Raw genomic sequence first — 15,085 nt, forward strand, 5'->3', positions numbered from 1 at the left:
AAATCTTGCCATTTGTAGTGTCATGTATGGAGCTAAGTGTATAATGATAAGCAAAGCAAAATAAGTCAGAGAAAGACAAATACCATATAATTTCACTCATATGTGGAATTTAAGAGGCAATAAAAGAAGCAAAGGGGAAAAAAGAGACATGATCAAGAAACAGTCTCTTAGTTAAAGAGACCAAACTGATGGTTAGCAGAGGGGAAGTGGGTGCAGGAATAGCTCAAATAGGTGATGGGGATTAATGAGTACATATGTGATGAGCACTTGGTGAAGTATGGAATTGTAGAATCACTATATTGTACATGTGAAACTATTTTGTTTCTCCTGCTAATCTGCCAATTTAATTATTAGGCCATCCAAAGAGCCTAGAAGAAAAAAAGAAAATAAGTTTTCCACTCCTACACTGAATAGCAGTAAACCCTTCTGTGAAGGGGAATCTAGCAGCACACTTCTATTTTTGTCACACTTCCAAATAATCCTTTTTCCTCAAGATCAGGGTCAACTGCTTTTGCCAAAATGGTGACTTTTCCTATTGCCTGCCGGTCCCTGGATGCAAAGTACCCAAACTCCCCAGCCAGAAGCCACCATAGTTTATAATCTAATGGAATTCTTCCTGTGTCACCTGGAAAAACTGAATCTTTGAGGAACAGAACCTCTAACTATACAAGGACCAGAGTTGCATGAAAGGAATATACAAAGTCCTGTAGTGGGCATTAAGGGTACTCCTGGTTTCATCCTCTGATTTTTGGATTGGGATCATAATGTTACATAAAGGTCTTTGATTCAATGTGTATAGTACATCTTGGAGGATGGTGCCAAATCTTGGTAGGATATTACTTTTGAGATGTGCAATAGCAATGCTTTCAGCAGGCTCTTATAGTGTTCTATCAGACTGGCAGCTTTTGAGTGGCTCTGAATGTGACATCACCAGTGGATCCCATGGTCACTGGCCTAATTTTACACTTTCCTTTGTTATATTATTTCCTTTGTTATGTTTTTATGTGGGGATCCTATGTTGGCTTGTTAAAGGTTCTGTAAAGTCCCCAAATATTAATATTGGAAGAGGACTTCAGGGCAGAAAAAGTGAATTCACTCTCAGAATCCTAGACTATTTTTATGAAAACAAATGGTTGTTTCTTCCACGATGAAATGCACTTCAATGTAGTCAACAAATGACTTATCAAGTTCTTTGAAATGATGTCATTTTATGATCTCAGTGTTTGTCTTTGTTGCCAGCAACTTGGACATTTAGCAACAATAGAAGAAGATCACTACTGGTCCATGATGACCAGAATAGTCTGGTGGCCCATGAATAGTCTACATCTGTGATACTATGGCCACTCCATTCCTGTGCCTATTTGCCAGCAATAGAGTAGCCAGAGACAGACTAGCTAATGTCAACTGACTAGTGACTTTTTTCTACCTTTAGTCAAGTGATTTTTCCATTGTATATACTCTCTTATAGGCATTAATATATCATAAACAGATCTTCACACTTCATGTTCACTGCTATACACTCATTAGCATGCCTCTACCCCAGACATCTCAATCTATAATCTTTCAATATTTGTTTTTTGTTTGTTTGTTTGTTTCAGGTTTCTGACTGGCTGGTCTGATCATTTGTTGCAGCCTAAATTCATATGTATTTTGACTTCAGTCTATTCTTTTTTTATACAAGATAGAAAAGCATGTTCATAAGCAGAAGCTCTACCTTTGGGAGAATTTTCCCTCACCTCTCTGTTTCAAGACTGCCTCTGAATGAAGCTGCAGTGTAGATGCTGTTTTTATCTTGTTCCCACATACTATGGTGATCCTTCTATAGGCCCAGGTTGAGATTCTTTCTCCTCCTTCAGCTGGTTGTAGGATATCTTTACACAGACACAGGTATAAGCTGATGGAGGCAGGTTAGCTCTGATAATGCTCAGTCCCAGATACATCACTTTCATCTTATGATGAACTTTTGCTGGGCCCTCCTGATGTCATTATTAGATGGTTCTGACAACCAACCATCATGTCCCTGGGGTGGCTCTGGGAGGTGTGATTAAGTATTGTCTCCGAGCTGGTGTCTATGATCTGCCAGGTGATGTTTTGGGGGGCGTGGGGACTCCCGGCAGCATGAGCAATGACAAGCAGAGTTAACAGAGTTACCAATATTAGGTGGGTCAAATGCGCTGTAGCTTGAGCTTGAGTGGGTTGTGTTGGTCCTGACTGATGGCCCATCGCGTGACAAAGTCCTTCCGGATCGAGGAGGGGTCCGCTGGCCGAACGTGGGTGTGATGGACCCAGGTCGCGATGCCGTCTACTTTGAGAGCGGTGGGGGTTGTCAACACCATGATGTAGGGTCCCTTCCAGCGCGCCTCAGGGGTCTCTCAGTGGTGCCTCTTGACGTAGACCCAGTCTCCTGGCCTGTACTGATGAGGTGTCGGGGTCGGGCCAGCCTTGTAGATGGCACGGAGGCGCGGCCAAATGTCCTCGTGTGCCCTCTGGAGCCCTCTCAAGGAAAGAAAAAGTTCTTGATCTTTAAACTCAGCAATAAATTTAGCTCAAAGGCTGGGAATAACAGGGGGTGGCCTGCCAAACATGATCTCATAGGGAGTAAAACCCAGAGTGTAAGGAGTGTTTCTAACCCGGTAAAGGGCATACGGTAGGAGAGTCACCCAGTCCCCGCCAGTCTCCATGGTTAATTTGGTAAGGGTCTCTTTTAGTGTTCTATTCATTCTTTCTACCTGTCCTGAGCTCTGGGGCCTATAAGCACAATGTAATTTCCAGTTTGCCCCCACCGCCTTGGCTACTGCCTGTGTTACCTGCGAGATAGAAGCTGGTCCATTGTCTGATCCTACCATGGCAGGAAAACCATACCTGGGTAAGATGTCTTCTAGTAGCTTCTTAGCCACCATCTGAGCCATTTCATACTTGGTTGGGTATGCCTCCACCCAGCCAGAGAGGGTGTCTGTAAATAATAAAAGATATTTATAACCATATTTTCCTGGTTTGACTTCAGTGAAGTCGACTTCCCATTGGGCTCCCGGTCTGGTGCCTCTGAGCCTGGTTCCTTTTTTATTTGATGTGGCTCTCGCGTTGGTGAGTTGGCAGGTCTTGCAGGCAGATACAACTTGCTCTATTTTGGTGTCCTGTTGGTGAATCTTGATTCCGGCATGTCGGATTAAGTCTTTTAATTTTCGGGCCCCCATGTGAGTAGACCGATGCATGTGCTCTAATATTGAGACTCTGAGCCGGTCTGGCAGCACGAGCTCCTTGTTAGGTGTATACCACCATCCCTTTATCTCCTGGCCATGGGGAGTTTCTTGATCTGCTGTAACTCCTCCCTCCTGGGAGTATTTGGGCTGGTCTGGTAAAACTGGGTCTCCCGGGTCCGGTAGTTGTATGGTCATGGTGGGGACTGAAGTAAGGGCTACTGCCTTGGCTGCCTGTCCAGCCTTTCGATTACCTCTAGCTACTGGGTTATCAGCTTTTTGGTGCCCTTGGCAGTGGATAATGGCTAGCTTGGCAGGAAGCCATAAGGCTGTAAGCAGGTTAAGTATCTCCTGCTTATTTTTTATAGTCTGTCCTTCTGCTGTCAGTAACCCCCTCTCCTGATAAATTGCCCCATGAATATGAGCTGTGGCAAATGCATAACGGCTGTCTGTGTAGATGTTAAGCCGTTTTCCAGCTCCCAGCATCAGCGCCTTGGTGAGGGCTATGAGCTCTGCTCGCTGGGCTGACGTTCCGGAGGGTAGAGCCTCCGCCCATACAGTGTCCGTTTCGGTGACCACCGCTGCACCCGCATACCTGTGTCCGTCTCGCACAAAGCTGCTGCCATCAGTGAACCAAGTAGCCTCGGCATCGGGGAGGGGCCCGTCGGTCAGGTCCGTCCAGAATCCATGTACTTGTTCCAGGATTCCCACACAGTCATGTAGTGGAGCACCTAGGTCAGGGTCGGGCAGCAGGGTTGCAGGATTGAGGGCTGTACTGGGGTGGAACCACACTCATGGAGGGTTGAGTAGGAGGCTCCAGTAATGAGTCACACGTGTGTTGCTCATCCATCTATCAGGAGGCTGTTTCAGGACCCCTTCAATGGCGTGTGGAGTCGTGATCCAGATCTCCTGTTCTAGGGTCAGTTTTTCTGTGTCCTTGACTAGGAGTGCTGTTGCCGCAATAATTCTTAGGCATGGCAGCCAGCCGGCAGCCACCGGGTCTAGTTTCTTGGACAGGTAAGCCACTGGGCGGTTCCAGGGGCCTAAGGCTTGAGTTAGAACCCCTCTTGCTATTCCCTTATGTTCGTCTACAAACAGGTGGAAGGACTTCGTAATGTCTGGTAGGCCCAGGGCTGGGGCACTTAGGAGGGCCTTTTTTAACTGATTAAAGGCAGTTTCTTCTTTTTCAGCCCATTTAAATGTTTTCCCCTCTTTGGTAGCTTCATATAGGGGCCTGGCAATCTCAGCAAAATCTGGAACCCAGAGGCGGCAGTAGCCAGCTGATCCTAGGAATTCCCTCACTTCTCTTCGGGAGGTGGGAATAGGGATCTTTAGGACAGTTTCTTTTCTGGCATCTTATAACCGCCGCTGTCCGCCCTCCAGGATATATCCCAGGTAACTTACCTTTTCCCTGCATATCTGAGCCTTCTTCGTGGATGCCCGGTACACTAAGGCCCCCAGGGTAGCCAGCAGGTCCTGGATACCTCGTTCACAGTCTTTGGCCGTGTTGGCAGCAATCAGGATGTCATCTACGTACTGTAGAAGGGTGAGGCCAGGGTGCTCCCTTCTGTATACACTGTATACTGTATATACTGTATACAGTATACCACACCCTGGAGGGCGCCAAGGAGCTCAAGAGAGTATATGGGTTCCGCGACCCTCTTATTTACTTCCCTGAGGTCTTGTACCAGTCGGTAGTCATTTGTGTGAGGCTTTTTGACCAGCAGTAGGGGGGTGTTCCAGGCAGACTGGCAAGGAACTAGTACCCTTAGGCTTCGTAGTCTCCGGATGTGTGGCTGGATCCCCTTCCGGACCTCCTGAGACATGGGGTATTGTTTGATCCTTACCAGACTCTCTCCTGGCTTGAGCTCTACCAGCTCTACCAGGACTGGGGTCCCATGCCCCCCATCTCTGCCCAAACCGAGGGGAATTCTTGTAGCCATCTGTCTATATTATCCTCTCTCGGGAACACCACCTGGTGGAGGCGGTATTCATCCTCCAGTTTCATGGTCAGGACCTGGATGGGGTGGCCCTTGCCATCAGTGACCTGAGGCCCCCCTTGTCTGAAAGTTATCTGAGCTCCAATCTTGGTCAGTAAGTCCCATCCTAACAGCGGGTAGGGGCATTCTGGTATTACCATAAAGGAGTGGGATACCCGGCGCGTTCCCAAATCTACTGTTCTTCAGGTAGTCCATGAATACTGGCTCATACCAGTTGCCCCTTGTACCCAGGACTTCTTGCTGGCTAGTTTTCCTTGTGGGGTGCAGAGGACCGAATGTTGTGCTCCGGTGTCAACAAGGAAGTCAACAGGGGTCCCCTCCACTTTAAGAGTTACCCTGGGTTCAGGGAGAGGGTCCGAACCCCGACTCCCCTAATCACTTAGTTCATCTAGCTCTAGGACTTTTACTCGATCAGTCTTCCTTCCCTTCCCGCCAGCCCTTTTTGGACAATCTCGGGCCCAATGCCCTATCTCCTTGCAGTATGTGCACTGATGCTTCTGCAGCCTCTGCTTCCCCCCCTTGGTGGTTCCTTTACCTTTTCTTGCGTCGTCTGCCAGCTGCTGGAGACAGCGGTCTTGTTCCTCGGGGAAGTCAGCAGTGGTAGCTAGTAGTATTCTGGCCAGGTCTCAAGTCTGCTTACTGCTGGCAGCCGCCATGGCGCGAGCCTGCTTGTCCTCAGGAGGCTCCTGGTTATTATATACCTTTTCAGCTACCACCAGTAAGTCCTGCAGACTTTTTTCTCCTAGTCTATCTATTTTCTGTAATTTTCTCCTAATGTCTATGGCCGATTGGTTTACAAAGGCCATGATAACAGCTGCCTTGCTTTCCGGAGCCTCTGGATCCATGGGGGTGTAGGTATGGAATGACTCCATGATCCATTCTAAAAAGGCAGCCGGAGATTCATTTTTTCCCTGTTGCACATTCCCTACCTTGGCCAAATTGGTTGGCTTTCTAGCAGCCATTCGGAGACCCCCCATTAGAGTCTGGCGGTAGACCCGGAGCCTCTCCTTACCTTCCGCCATGTTGAAATCCAACTGGGGCCAAGTTAAGGGGAAGGAGGCATCTATCTGAGCCTGGTTGGTGGTGGGATTCCCGTCTACACCCGGAACTAGTTTTCGTGCCCCATTGAGGATTCTTTCTCTTTCTTCAGTCGTGAACAGGACCTGCAAAAGCTGCTGGCAATCATCCCACGTGGGCTGATGGGTAAAAAGAACAGAGTCTAATAAATCAATAATCCCTGCCAGTTTCTCGGAAAACTTAGGATTCTGAGCTTTCCAATTGTAGAGGTCACTAGTGGCGAAAGGCCAATAGTGATGGGGCTGATTCCCCTCCGCGTCTGGGGGTCCGGTGGCTCGCAGGGGCAGAATAGTGGAATTGGCGGTGGAGGCAGATTGCTCCCTCTGAGCGCTTTGTCTGGTAAAGGGCAGGCTTCCCACTGGAGCGTTTCCGCCTCCCGCTCTCAGAGCAGCATCTGCCTCCCCCGGAGGGGGAGGATGGTGTTCTTCCGGCATCCTAGAGGGGTTATATGAGGGAGGAAAAATTAATTCTTCTTCAGTACCCCCCTGTAGGACAGGGTAGAGGGGTGCTGAAGGCTGAGTAAGACTTTTCTTCTTCTTTGTCCCCTGCAAAGCAAGAATGGGTTTTGGCTCCGGAGGGAGTGGGGCTAGGAAGGGCTTAACCCAAGAGGGTGGGTCTTCTACGAGGTCCTGCCAAGTGATAATGTAAGGGAGCTGATCAAGATAGCCTGTCTTAGGCCGAGAGATGATACTCTTGACTCGGTGGATGGTAGGGAGGTCGAAGGTCCCCTCTGGTGGCCATCCGACATTGAAAGTTGGCCACTCGCTAGAACAAAAAAACTGCCACCGACCCTTTCGGACTTACACACTGAGGTTGTTAGCTCTTCCCCTCACATCCTTAAAGTGATCAATCATAATACTTAGAGGAGTAGTCTGAGTCTGTCCATAACGTCTGTCCAGTAAGTCCACAGAACAAAACAGAGAAACACAAAAACAGACAGAGGGCCCCTAGAAAGTCTTCCAACTCCATGGAAGCAAAACTGAAAGCTAGCTTAGACCTTTGAGGGGATTCCACATCCCTCCAAAGACAACGGCCTCATGCCGACCAGCGGGAGCGACCCGCCTCATCTCAGACCTTTCAGGGGGTTCCACGTCCCTCCAAAACAGATGAGGGGATTCCACGTCCCTCCAGAAGGGAGGATCGGAACATCTTCTGAAACTCCCGGCCCATGGTCCTCCTGTGCGTCCACTTAGACCGCATCGGGCACTACCAGAATTCCAGAAATGATCTCACACAGAAAAGACAGAACAAACAGACACTAACCATGGCCAGTCAGGCTCTCCGGGTCGGGGGTCCCTCGGGGGTCTTGGGGATCCCAGGCCGAGCCCCCAAATGTTATGCCCAGAATTCGTGATCCCCAAATACCGCCAGCGAGCCGAGTCTGATGCAAAAGCAAAAGAGCCTTTATTCGAGCTAGCTCAAGCTCAGTCCCCTGCCTGCACTGATGCAGAGGTGAGATACCTGGGAGAGAGAGCAAGTTTCAAAAGTACAAAGGTTTTATAGGGGTCTAGGGGCAGTTGGTGAGGTAATGGCTGTGGCCTCAGCTGATTGGCTGGGGAAGGGTCGGAGTCCTGTTTTGCAGGTTGCTGGGCGTGTTTTGATCAGGAAGTTTGAATGGGTGAGTGGGAGGTTACTCAAGGGGAAGCGACATGGTCTAGGTGAAGGACACAGAAGAAGATGGAGTCGGCCGGCGTAGGCCCGCCCTTTCGATCACCAGATATAAGGATTTTAGAGCCAAGAAGCCTCTCTAAATAAATCTTGTTATTTCTTCACCAATTCAAGCCCATGCCTTTTTGGCTTGTCAGTTCTTCAAAAATTTATTTCTTGTCTAAGAGATATAAAAGCTATCTGCTTTAATCACTTTATGAGTTTCATATTTTTATGGGGCTCTCATATGTATGAAATTAAATTTTGTTTCTCCTGTTACTCTGTCGATTTAATTATTAGGCCATTCAAGGAACTTAGAAGGAAAGAAGAAAATAAGTTTTCCACTCCTACACCACATAGCAGTAAACCCTTCTGTGAAGGGGGATCTAGCAGCACACTTCTATTTTTGCCAAGCATCCAAATAACCCTTATCTCCCAACCAAATTGGCCTTCACCATCCCCAAGGCAAACCTTGAAGGATAATGGTTCAATTTGTGAGAAAGAAAGATCATAAACATAGAAAGCAGACAAAGCATAGTCTTAAGATTTTGTCTTTTCATCTCTATACTTATTTCTCTGCCTAGAAGCCCCACCCATACTGATATGGGGGTGTGGAAAGCTAAGAATCTGGAGAGCAGGTGGGGGTCAGATTGCAAAGATCATGAGCTACCATGTCATAGGTGACTTTTCCTGTCACCAGTGAAGAATGATACATTTGTGTGTATGGGTATAATCAGGAACTGAGGTTTCAGCTCCTCTGGGACACCTCAAATCTCGTTGAAATCCTCATTTCTGAAGTTAAATTTCATTTACATTCTTGGTGCTACATGGCTTGTTATATGTCACCTTCACACAGATGAGGAATTGAATGATTTTGAAACATTGGGTTCAAATAAGCTTCTGAGTTTTCTGTTTCATTTTGTTTTTTTTAACTAGCTATTGGTTAACAACAGTATTGAATTGATTTTTCTCCAATTTTTCCTTTCTGTTCAGCTAATCTGTGATCTTTCTGGTAGCAGAAATAGGTTTTTAATGGAGTCTGGAAGGAGCCTTGCATCTTCCAAGTACCACTCACTACTTCCTCCCCACTAAAGTTCTAGAACTTAAAATCACCTATGTCTAAATTAGTAATTAGCTAAGTGGGTTTAACAGCAAACTTGACAAACAAAAGAAAGGATTAGTATGCTTAAACCATGCCAATATAAATTGTATAAGTTGAAACACTTGGAGGGGAAAAATGATAATTATTACAGAATAAGTCCTCAAGGGAAAACATCAGATGGTCCAATTATATGTAATTAGAGTCTCAGAAGGAGTGAAGAAGCAGAATAAAGGATTATTTAAAGAGATACAATAAACTCAGCCAATTTCAAACAAAGAAAGTCACATGTAGACTCAACATAGCCAATATGCTGAAAACAATATTAGCGATAGCTAGGAAAAAGACATTCTGTTAAGTAGAAAAACAATAAGAATGATGGCTGACTTCAAATTAGAAATATTAGATGCCAAATGACAATAAAATATCTTCAAAATACTGAAAGAAAAATATATCTGTTAGCCTAGAATTCTATACTCAAAAAGATTCTTTACAAATAAAGGCAAAATAAAAATATTTTCATATAACAAAAATGAAAAGAATTTATCAGTAATAGACCATCACTAAAAGAAATAATGAAGTAATTTCCTTCTGGCTTAAGTGAAATTATCTCAAATGAAGACCCAAATTTTAGAGAAAATTGAGCATAAGTAAATATGTAAATATGTAAATAAATGTAAATTCAGTTTTATAAATTAATTAAAATATAATATTCAAAGAAATTATAATAACATATTGTGGAATTTTTAGTAACGAGGAAATAAAATATATCACAATAATAGAATCAAACACAGCAGGGAGTAAATGAAATTATATTACTGCAATATGATTATGATATGTGTAAACTGTTGTAACATTAATTTGAGTGGAGTGTAACTAGTTAATGATATATATTGAAATACCTATAGCTGCTGAAAGAACCAAGAGTTAAAGTTAAAACGTAAATAGAGGGAATAAAAATAATTGGTGAATCCAAAAGCTAGAGATGATGAAAAAGGGAATAAGAAACAATTCAAAGATAAAACAAATAACGAGGCATTAGGGAGGGCTAAGCTCAACATTCTGTGATCATATGAAGTGTCAATGGGCTTAACCACTTTATTATTTTTTTATTTATTTAAAAAAATTTTATTTAGTGTTTATTTTTTGAGGGAGAAAAAGAGAGACAAAAGATGAGCAGTGGAAGGGCAGAGAGAGAGGGAGACACAGAATCTGAAGCAGGCTACAGGCTCTGAGCTGTCAGCACAGAGCCTGACCTGGGGCTTAAACTCACAAACTGCAAGAGCATGACCTGAGCCGAAGTTGGATGCTTAACCTACTGAGTCACCCATGTGCCCCTTCACCACTCTATTTAAAAGACAGAGATTGTCTTCTTTAGAGAAGTGTCTATTCACGTTTTCTGCCCATTTCTTCACTGGATTGTTTCTCAGGTGTGGAGTTTGGTGAGTTCTTTATAGATTTTGGATACTAGCCCTTTGTCCGATATGTCATTTGCAAATATCTTTTCCCATTCCGTTGGTTGCCTTTTAGTTCTGTTGATTGTTTCCTTTGCAGTGCAGAAGCTTTTTTATCTTCGTGAGGTCCCAATAATACATTTTTGCTTTGCCAACAGGCACATGAAAAGATGCTCAATGTCGCTTCTCATCAAGGAAATACAAATCAAAAAAAAAAAACACACTCAGATACCACCTCATGCCAGTCAGGGTGGCTAAAATGAACAAATCAGGAGACTATAGATGCTGGAGAGGATGTGGAGAAATGGGAACCCTCTTGCAGTGTTGGTGGGAATGCAAACTGGTGCAGCCACTCTGTAAAACAGCTTGGAGGTTCCTCAAAAAATTAAAAATAGATCTACCCTGTGCTATAGTGCTATAGAACCAGAAATAGCACTGCTAGGAATTTTCTCAAGGGATACAGGAGTTCTGATGCATAGGGGCACTTGTACCCCAATGTTTATAGCAGCATTTTCAAAAATAGCCAAATTATGGAAACAGCCTGAATGTCCATCAACTGATGAATGGATAAAGAAATTGTGGTTTATATACACAATGGAATACTATGTGGCAATGACAAAGAATGAAATATGGCCTTTTATAGCAACGTGGGTGGAACTGGAGAATGTTATGCTAAGTGAAATAAGTCATACAGAGAAAGACAGATACCATATGTTTTCACTCTTATGTGGATCCTGAGAAACTTAACAGAAGACCATAGCGGAGGGGAAAGGAAAAAAAAATAGAGAGGGAGGGAGCCAAACCATAAGAGACTCTTAAAAACTGAGAAAAATCTGAGGGTTGAGGGGGGTTAGAGGGAGGGGAGGGTGGGTGATGGGCATTGAGGAGGGCACCTGTTGGGTTGACCACTGGGTGTTGTATGGAAACCAATTTGACAATAAATTCATATTAAAAATAAATAAAAAATTGGCTAAATTAATTAACTAATTACTAAAAGACAGAGATTGTTAGAGTGGGCTAACAACAGCAACAGTGACAACATATTAATTATTCTTTATAAGCACATATATCAAATATCAACTATAAAGACATATATCAACTGACATAAAAAAAAATGTAAAAGCAGGGGCGCCTTGGTGTCTCAGTCCATCGAGCTTCTGACTTTGGCTCAGGTCATGATCTCGAAGATTGTGAGTTTGAACCTCCCATCTGGCTCTGTGCTGACAGCTCAGAGCCTGGAACCTGCTTTGGATTCTGTGTCCCTCTCTTGCTCTGCCCCTCCCCCACTCATGCTCTGTCTCTGTCTCTGTCTCTGTCCCTCAAGAATAAATAAAACATTATTTTTTTAAATGTAAAAGCATACAATAAGACACCAGTCATAATTAAATAAGTAAATTATTGTGATTCTATTGATTGCAAAATAGATTTCAAGATAAAGAGTTTCACCAGAGATGGAGAAGGATATTTCAGAATGATAAAAGTATTAATTTATCAAGAATAAATAACAAATTATGTAGAAACCAATAACATAATATAGAAACATAGTTTCAAGCTACTTGAATCAAAAACTGAGTAAATTAAATGTAGAAACTGTCAAATCCATACTTGAGTTGATAATTAGAACACTCCTTTCAAGAATTGATAGAACATCCTGATAATAAGTCAATAGATGGCCAACCTTAATTGGCATGCTTCTAAAATCAGGGATGAAAAAGCTTGTTTGTTCATAAATTGTAATTACAGAAAAAAAAAATTCCCAGGTTGACCCAGGGAGTGACTTCTACAACCATGATGGCCACTCTTGGCCGACAGAACCACAACTCCTAGTCCTCTTAGTTTCACATGATAGCTACTGCAAAGTCCTAAGCGCTGCCCTTTTCCCACCATCTCATTATCTGGAGTTTTCTTGTCATCTCATCCTCATCATGCCTGAATATTATTCAAGGATAAAACTTCTGGTATTTCTCCCTTTTAGTACAAGCTGATACAATGTTTGTAAAAGTTTGTGAATTCCTAAGTATCAAGTATATTACACACCAATAAACAAAATCCACACTCAATTATATTTGATATCAACCTTTACCTACTTTGGTTTCCTTGAGAGACCACTGTGAAACCGTATTCTTAAGATTCTTAACTCTTTCATCTGAAAGGGTTTATAAAGCCTCACCTTAAAATAAGTTAAGTCTTAACAAAGCGTTTTACAGTCACATACGTATTAGGGAGGAAGCTAGGAATGAGCAATAGGAGGATGGACCTTAGATGTCCTGAGTGCCCCAACCAAGGACTGCCCAGGGACCACTCCATTCCATCCATCCAGCTGTTGGTCTGTGATTACAATATCTCCACAAAAGGAAGAGTTAAGTTTGTTGTGCCTGTTGCACTTGTGCAGAAAGCTGATGCCTGCCCTTATTTGACCTATGTCTCTGGAATAGAAATAATGTTGCAGCTTCCCACCCAGTGCAGGTATTTTTAATGCATCTTTTCTTTTTATTTATTTATTTATTTATTTATTTTTAATTTTTTTTAACATTTATTCATTTTTGAGACAGAGAGAGACAGAGCATGAATGGGGGAGGGTCAGAGAGAGGGAGACACAGAATCCGAAACAGGCTCCAGGCTGTCAACACAGAGCCCGACGTGGGGCTCGAACTCACGGACCGCAAGATCGTGACCTGAGCCGAAGTCAGCCACTCAACCGACTGAGCTACCCAGGTGCCCCTAATTTATTTATTTAAATTCAAGTTAGTTACAGTGTAGTACAGTGTAGTAATGGTTTCGGGAGTATAGTCCAGTGATTCATCACTTACATGTAACACCTAGTGCTCATCCCAAAAGTGTCCTCTTTAATGCCCATCACCCATTTAGCCCATACCCCCACCCACCTTCCCTCCAGCAACCCTCAGTTTTTTCTCTGTACTCAAGAGTCTCTTATGGTTTGCCTCCTTCCCTGTTTGTAAATTATTTTTCCTTCCCATCCCCTATACTCATTTGCTGTGTTTCTTAAATTCCACGTATGAGTTAAATCATATGATATTTGTCTTTATCTGAATGACTTATTTCATTTAGCATAATACACACTAGTTCCATCTACATTCTTACAAATGGCAAAATTTCATTCATTTTCATCGCTAATATTCCAATATATATATATATATATATATATATATATATATATATATATGGATATGTATTCCAATATACATATATGTATATGTATATGTATATGTATATGTATATGTATATATATATATATGCCACTCTTCTTTCTCCATTCAATGGACATTTGGGCTCTGTCCATAATTTGGCTATTATTGATAGCACTGCTATAAACATTAGGGTGCATTTGGCCCTTCAAATCAGAATTTTTGTAGACTTTGAATAAATTCCTAGCAGTACAATTTCTGGGTCGTAGAGTAGTTCTATTTTTAATTTTTGGAGGAACCTCCATACTGTTTTCCAGAGTGGCTGCACACTGCAGTCACCACCAGCAGTAGAAAAGTGTTCCCCTTTCTCTGCATCCTTGCTATCATCTGTTATTGCCTGAGTTAATCTTAGCCATTCTGACAAGTGTGAGGCAGTACCTCATTGTGGCTTTGATTTGTATTTCTTTGATGACGAGTGATGTTGAGCATCTTTTCATGTGTCTGGAAGTATCTGGATGTCTTCCTTGGAAAAAAATGTCTATTCACGTCTTCTACCCATTTATTCACTGGACTATTTGATTTTTTGGATTTTGAGTTTGATAAGTTCTTTAGAGATTTTGGAAACTAACCCTTTATTTGAGATGTCATTTACAAATATCTTTTCCAATTCCATCAGTTGCCTTTTTAGATTTGTTGATTATTTTCTTCACTGTGAAGATTTTATCTTGATTAGGTTCCAAAGTTCATTTTTGGTTTTATTTCCCTTGCTTCTGGAGACATGTGTAGTAAGAAGTTGCTGCAGCTGAGGTCAAAGATATTGCTGCCTGTGTACTCCTCTAGGATTGTCATGATTTCATGTCTCACATTTAGATCTTTAATCCATTTTGAATTTATTTTTGTTCACAGTGTGAGAAAGTGGTCCTGTTTTATTCTTTTGTACGTCACTGTTCAGTTGGCCCAGCACCATTTGCTGGACAGACTGTCTTTTTTCCATTGGGTACGCTTTCCTGCTTTGTCAAAGATTAATTGATCATACATTTGTGGTCCATTTCTGGGTTCTTTATTATGTTCCATTGATCATAGGGTCTGTTTTTGTGCCAGTACCACACTGTCTTAATTATTACAGCTTTGTAATACAGCTTAGTCCAGAATTGTGATGCTTCCAGTTTTGGTTTCCTTTTTTCAACATCACTTTGGCTATTCAGAGTCTTTTGTGGTTCCATACAAATTTAGGATTGTTGTTTTCTAGCTCTGTGAAGAATACCGTTGTTACTTTGATAGGGATTGCATTGAATGTGTAGATTGATTTATGTAGTATTGACATTTTAACAATATTTGTTCTTCCAATCCAGGAACATGAAATATTTTTTCCATTTTTTTGTGTGTCTTCTTCAATTTCTTTCATAAGTTTTCTATAGTTTTCAGCATACAGATTTTTTACCTCTTTGGTTAGGTTTATTCCTAG

At 42.7% G+C, this 15,085-nt stretch overlaps 1 protein-coding gene across 1 annotated transcript; it reads right to left on the reverse strand.

Moving 5' to 3' along the window:
* Positions 1-440: 440 nt before the first annotated feature.
* Positions 441-7,341, reverse strand: LOC122201164. The gene is given in 3 exon segments (XM_042907109.1): positions 441-662; positions 5,173-6,604; positions 7,289-7,341. Coding segments are annotated over 3 exon segments (1,707 nt in total).
* Positions 7,342-15,085: the final 7,744 nt, after the last annotated feature.

This window comes from Panthera leo, chromosome D1 (assembly GCF_018350215.1).
Source record: "Panthera leo isolate Ple1 chromosome D1, P.leo_Ple1_pat1.1, whole genome shotgun sequence".
Classification (NCBI taxonomy): Eukaryota; Metazoa; Chordata; class Mammalia; order Carnivora; family Felidae; genus Panthera; species Panthera leo.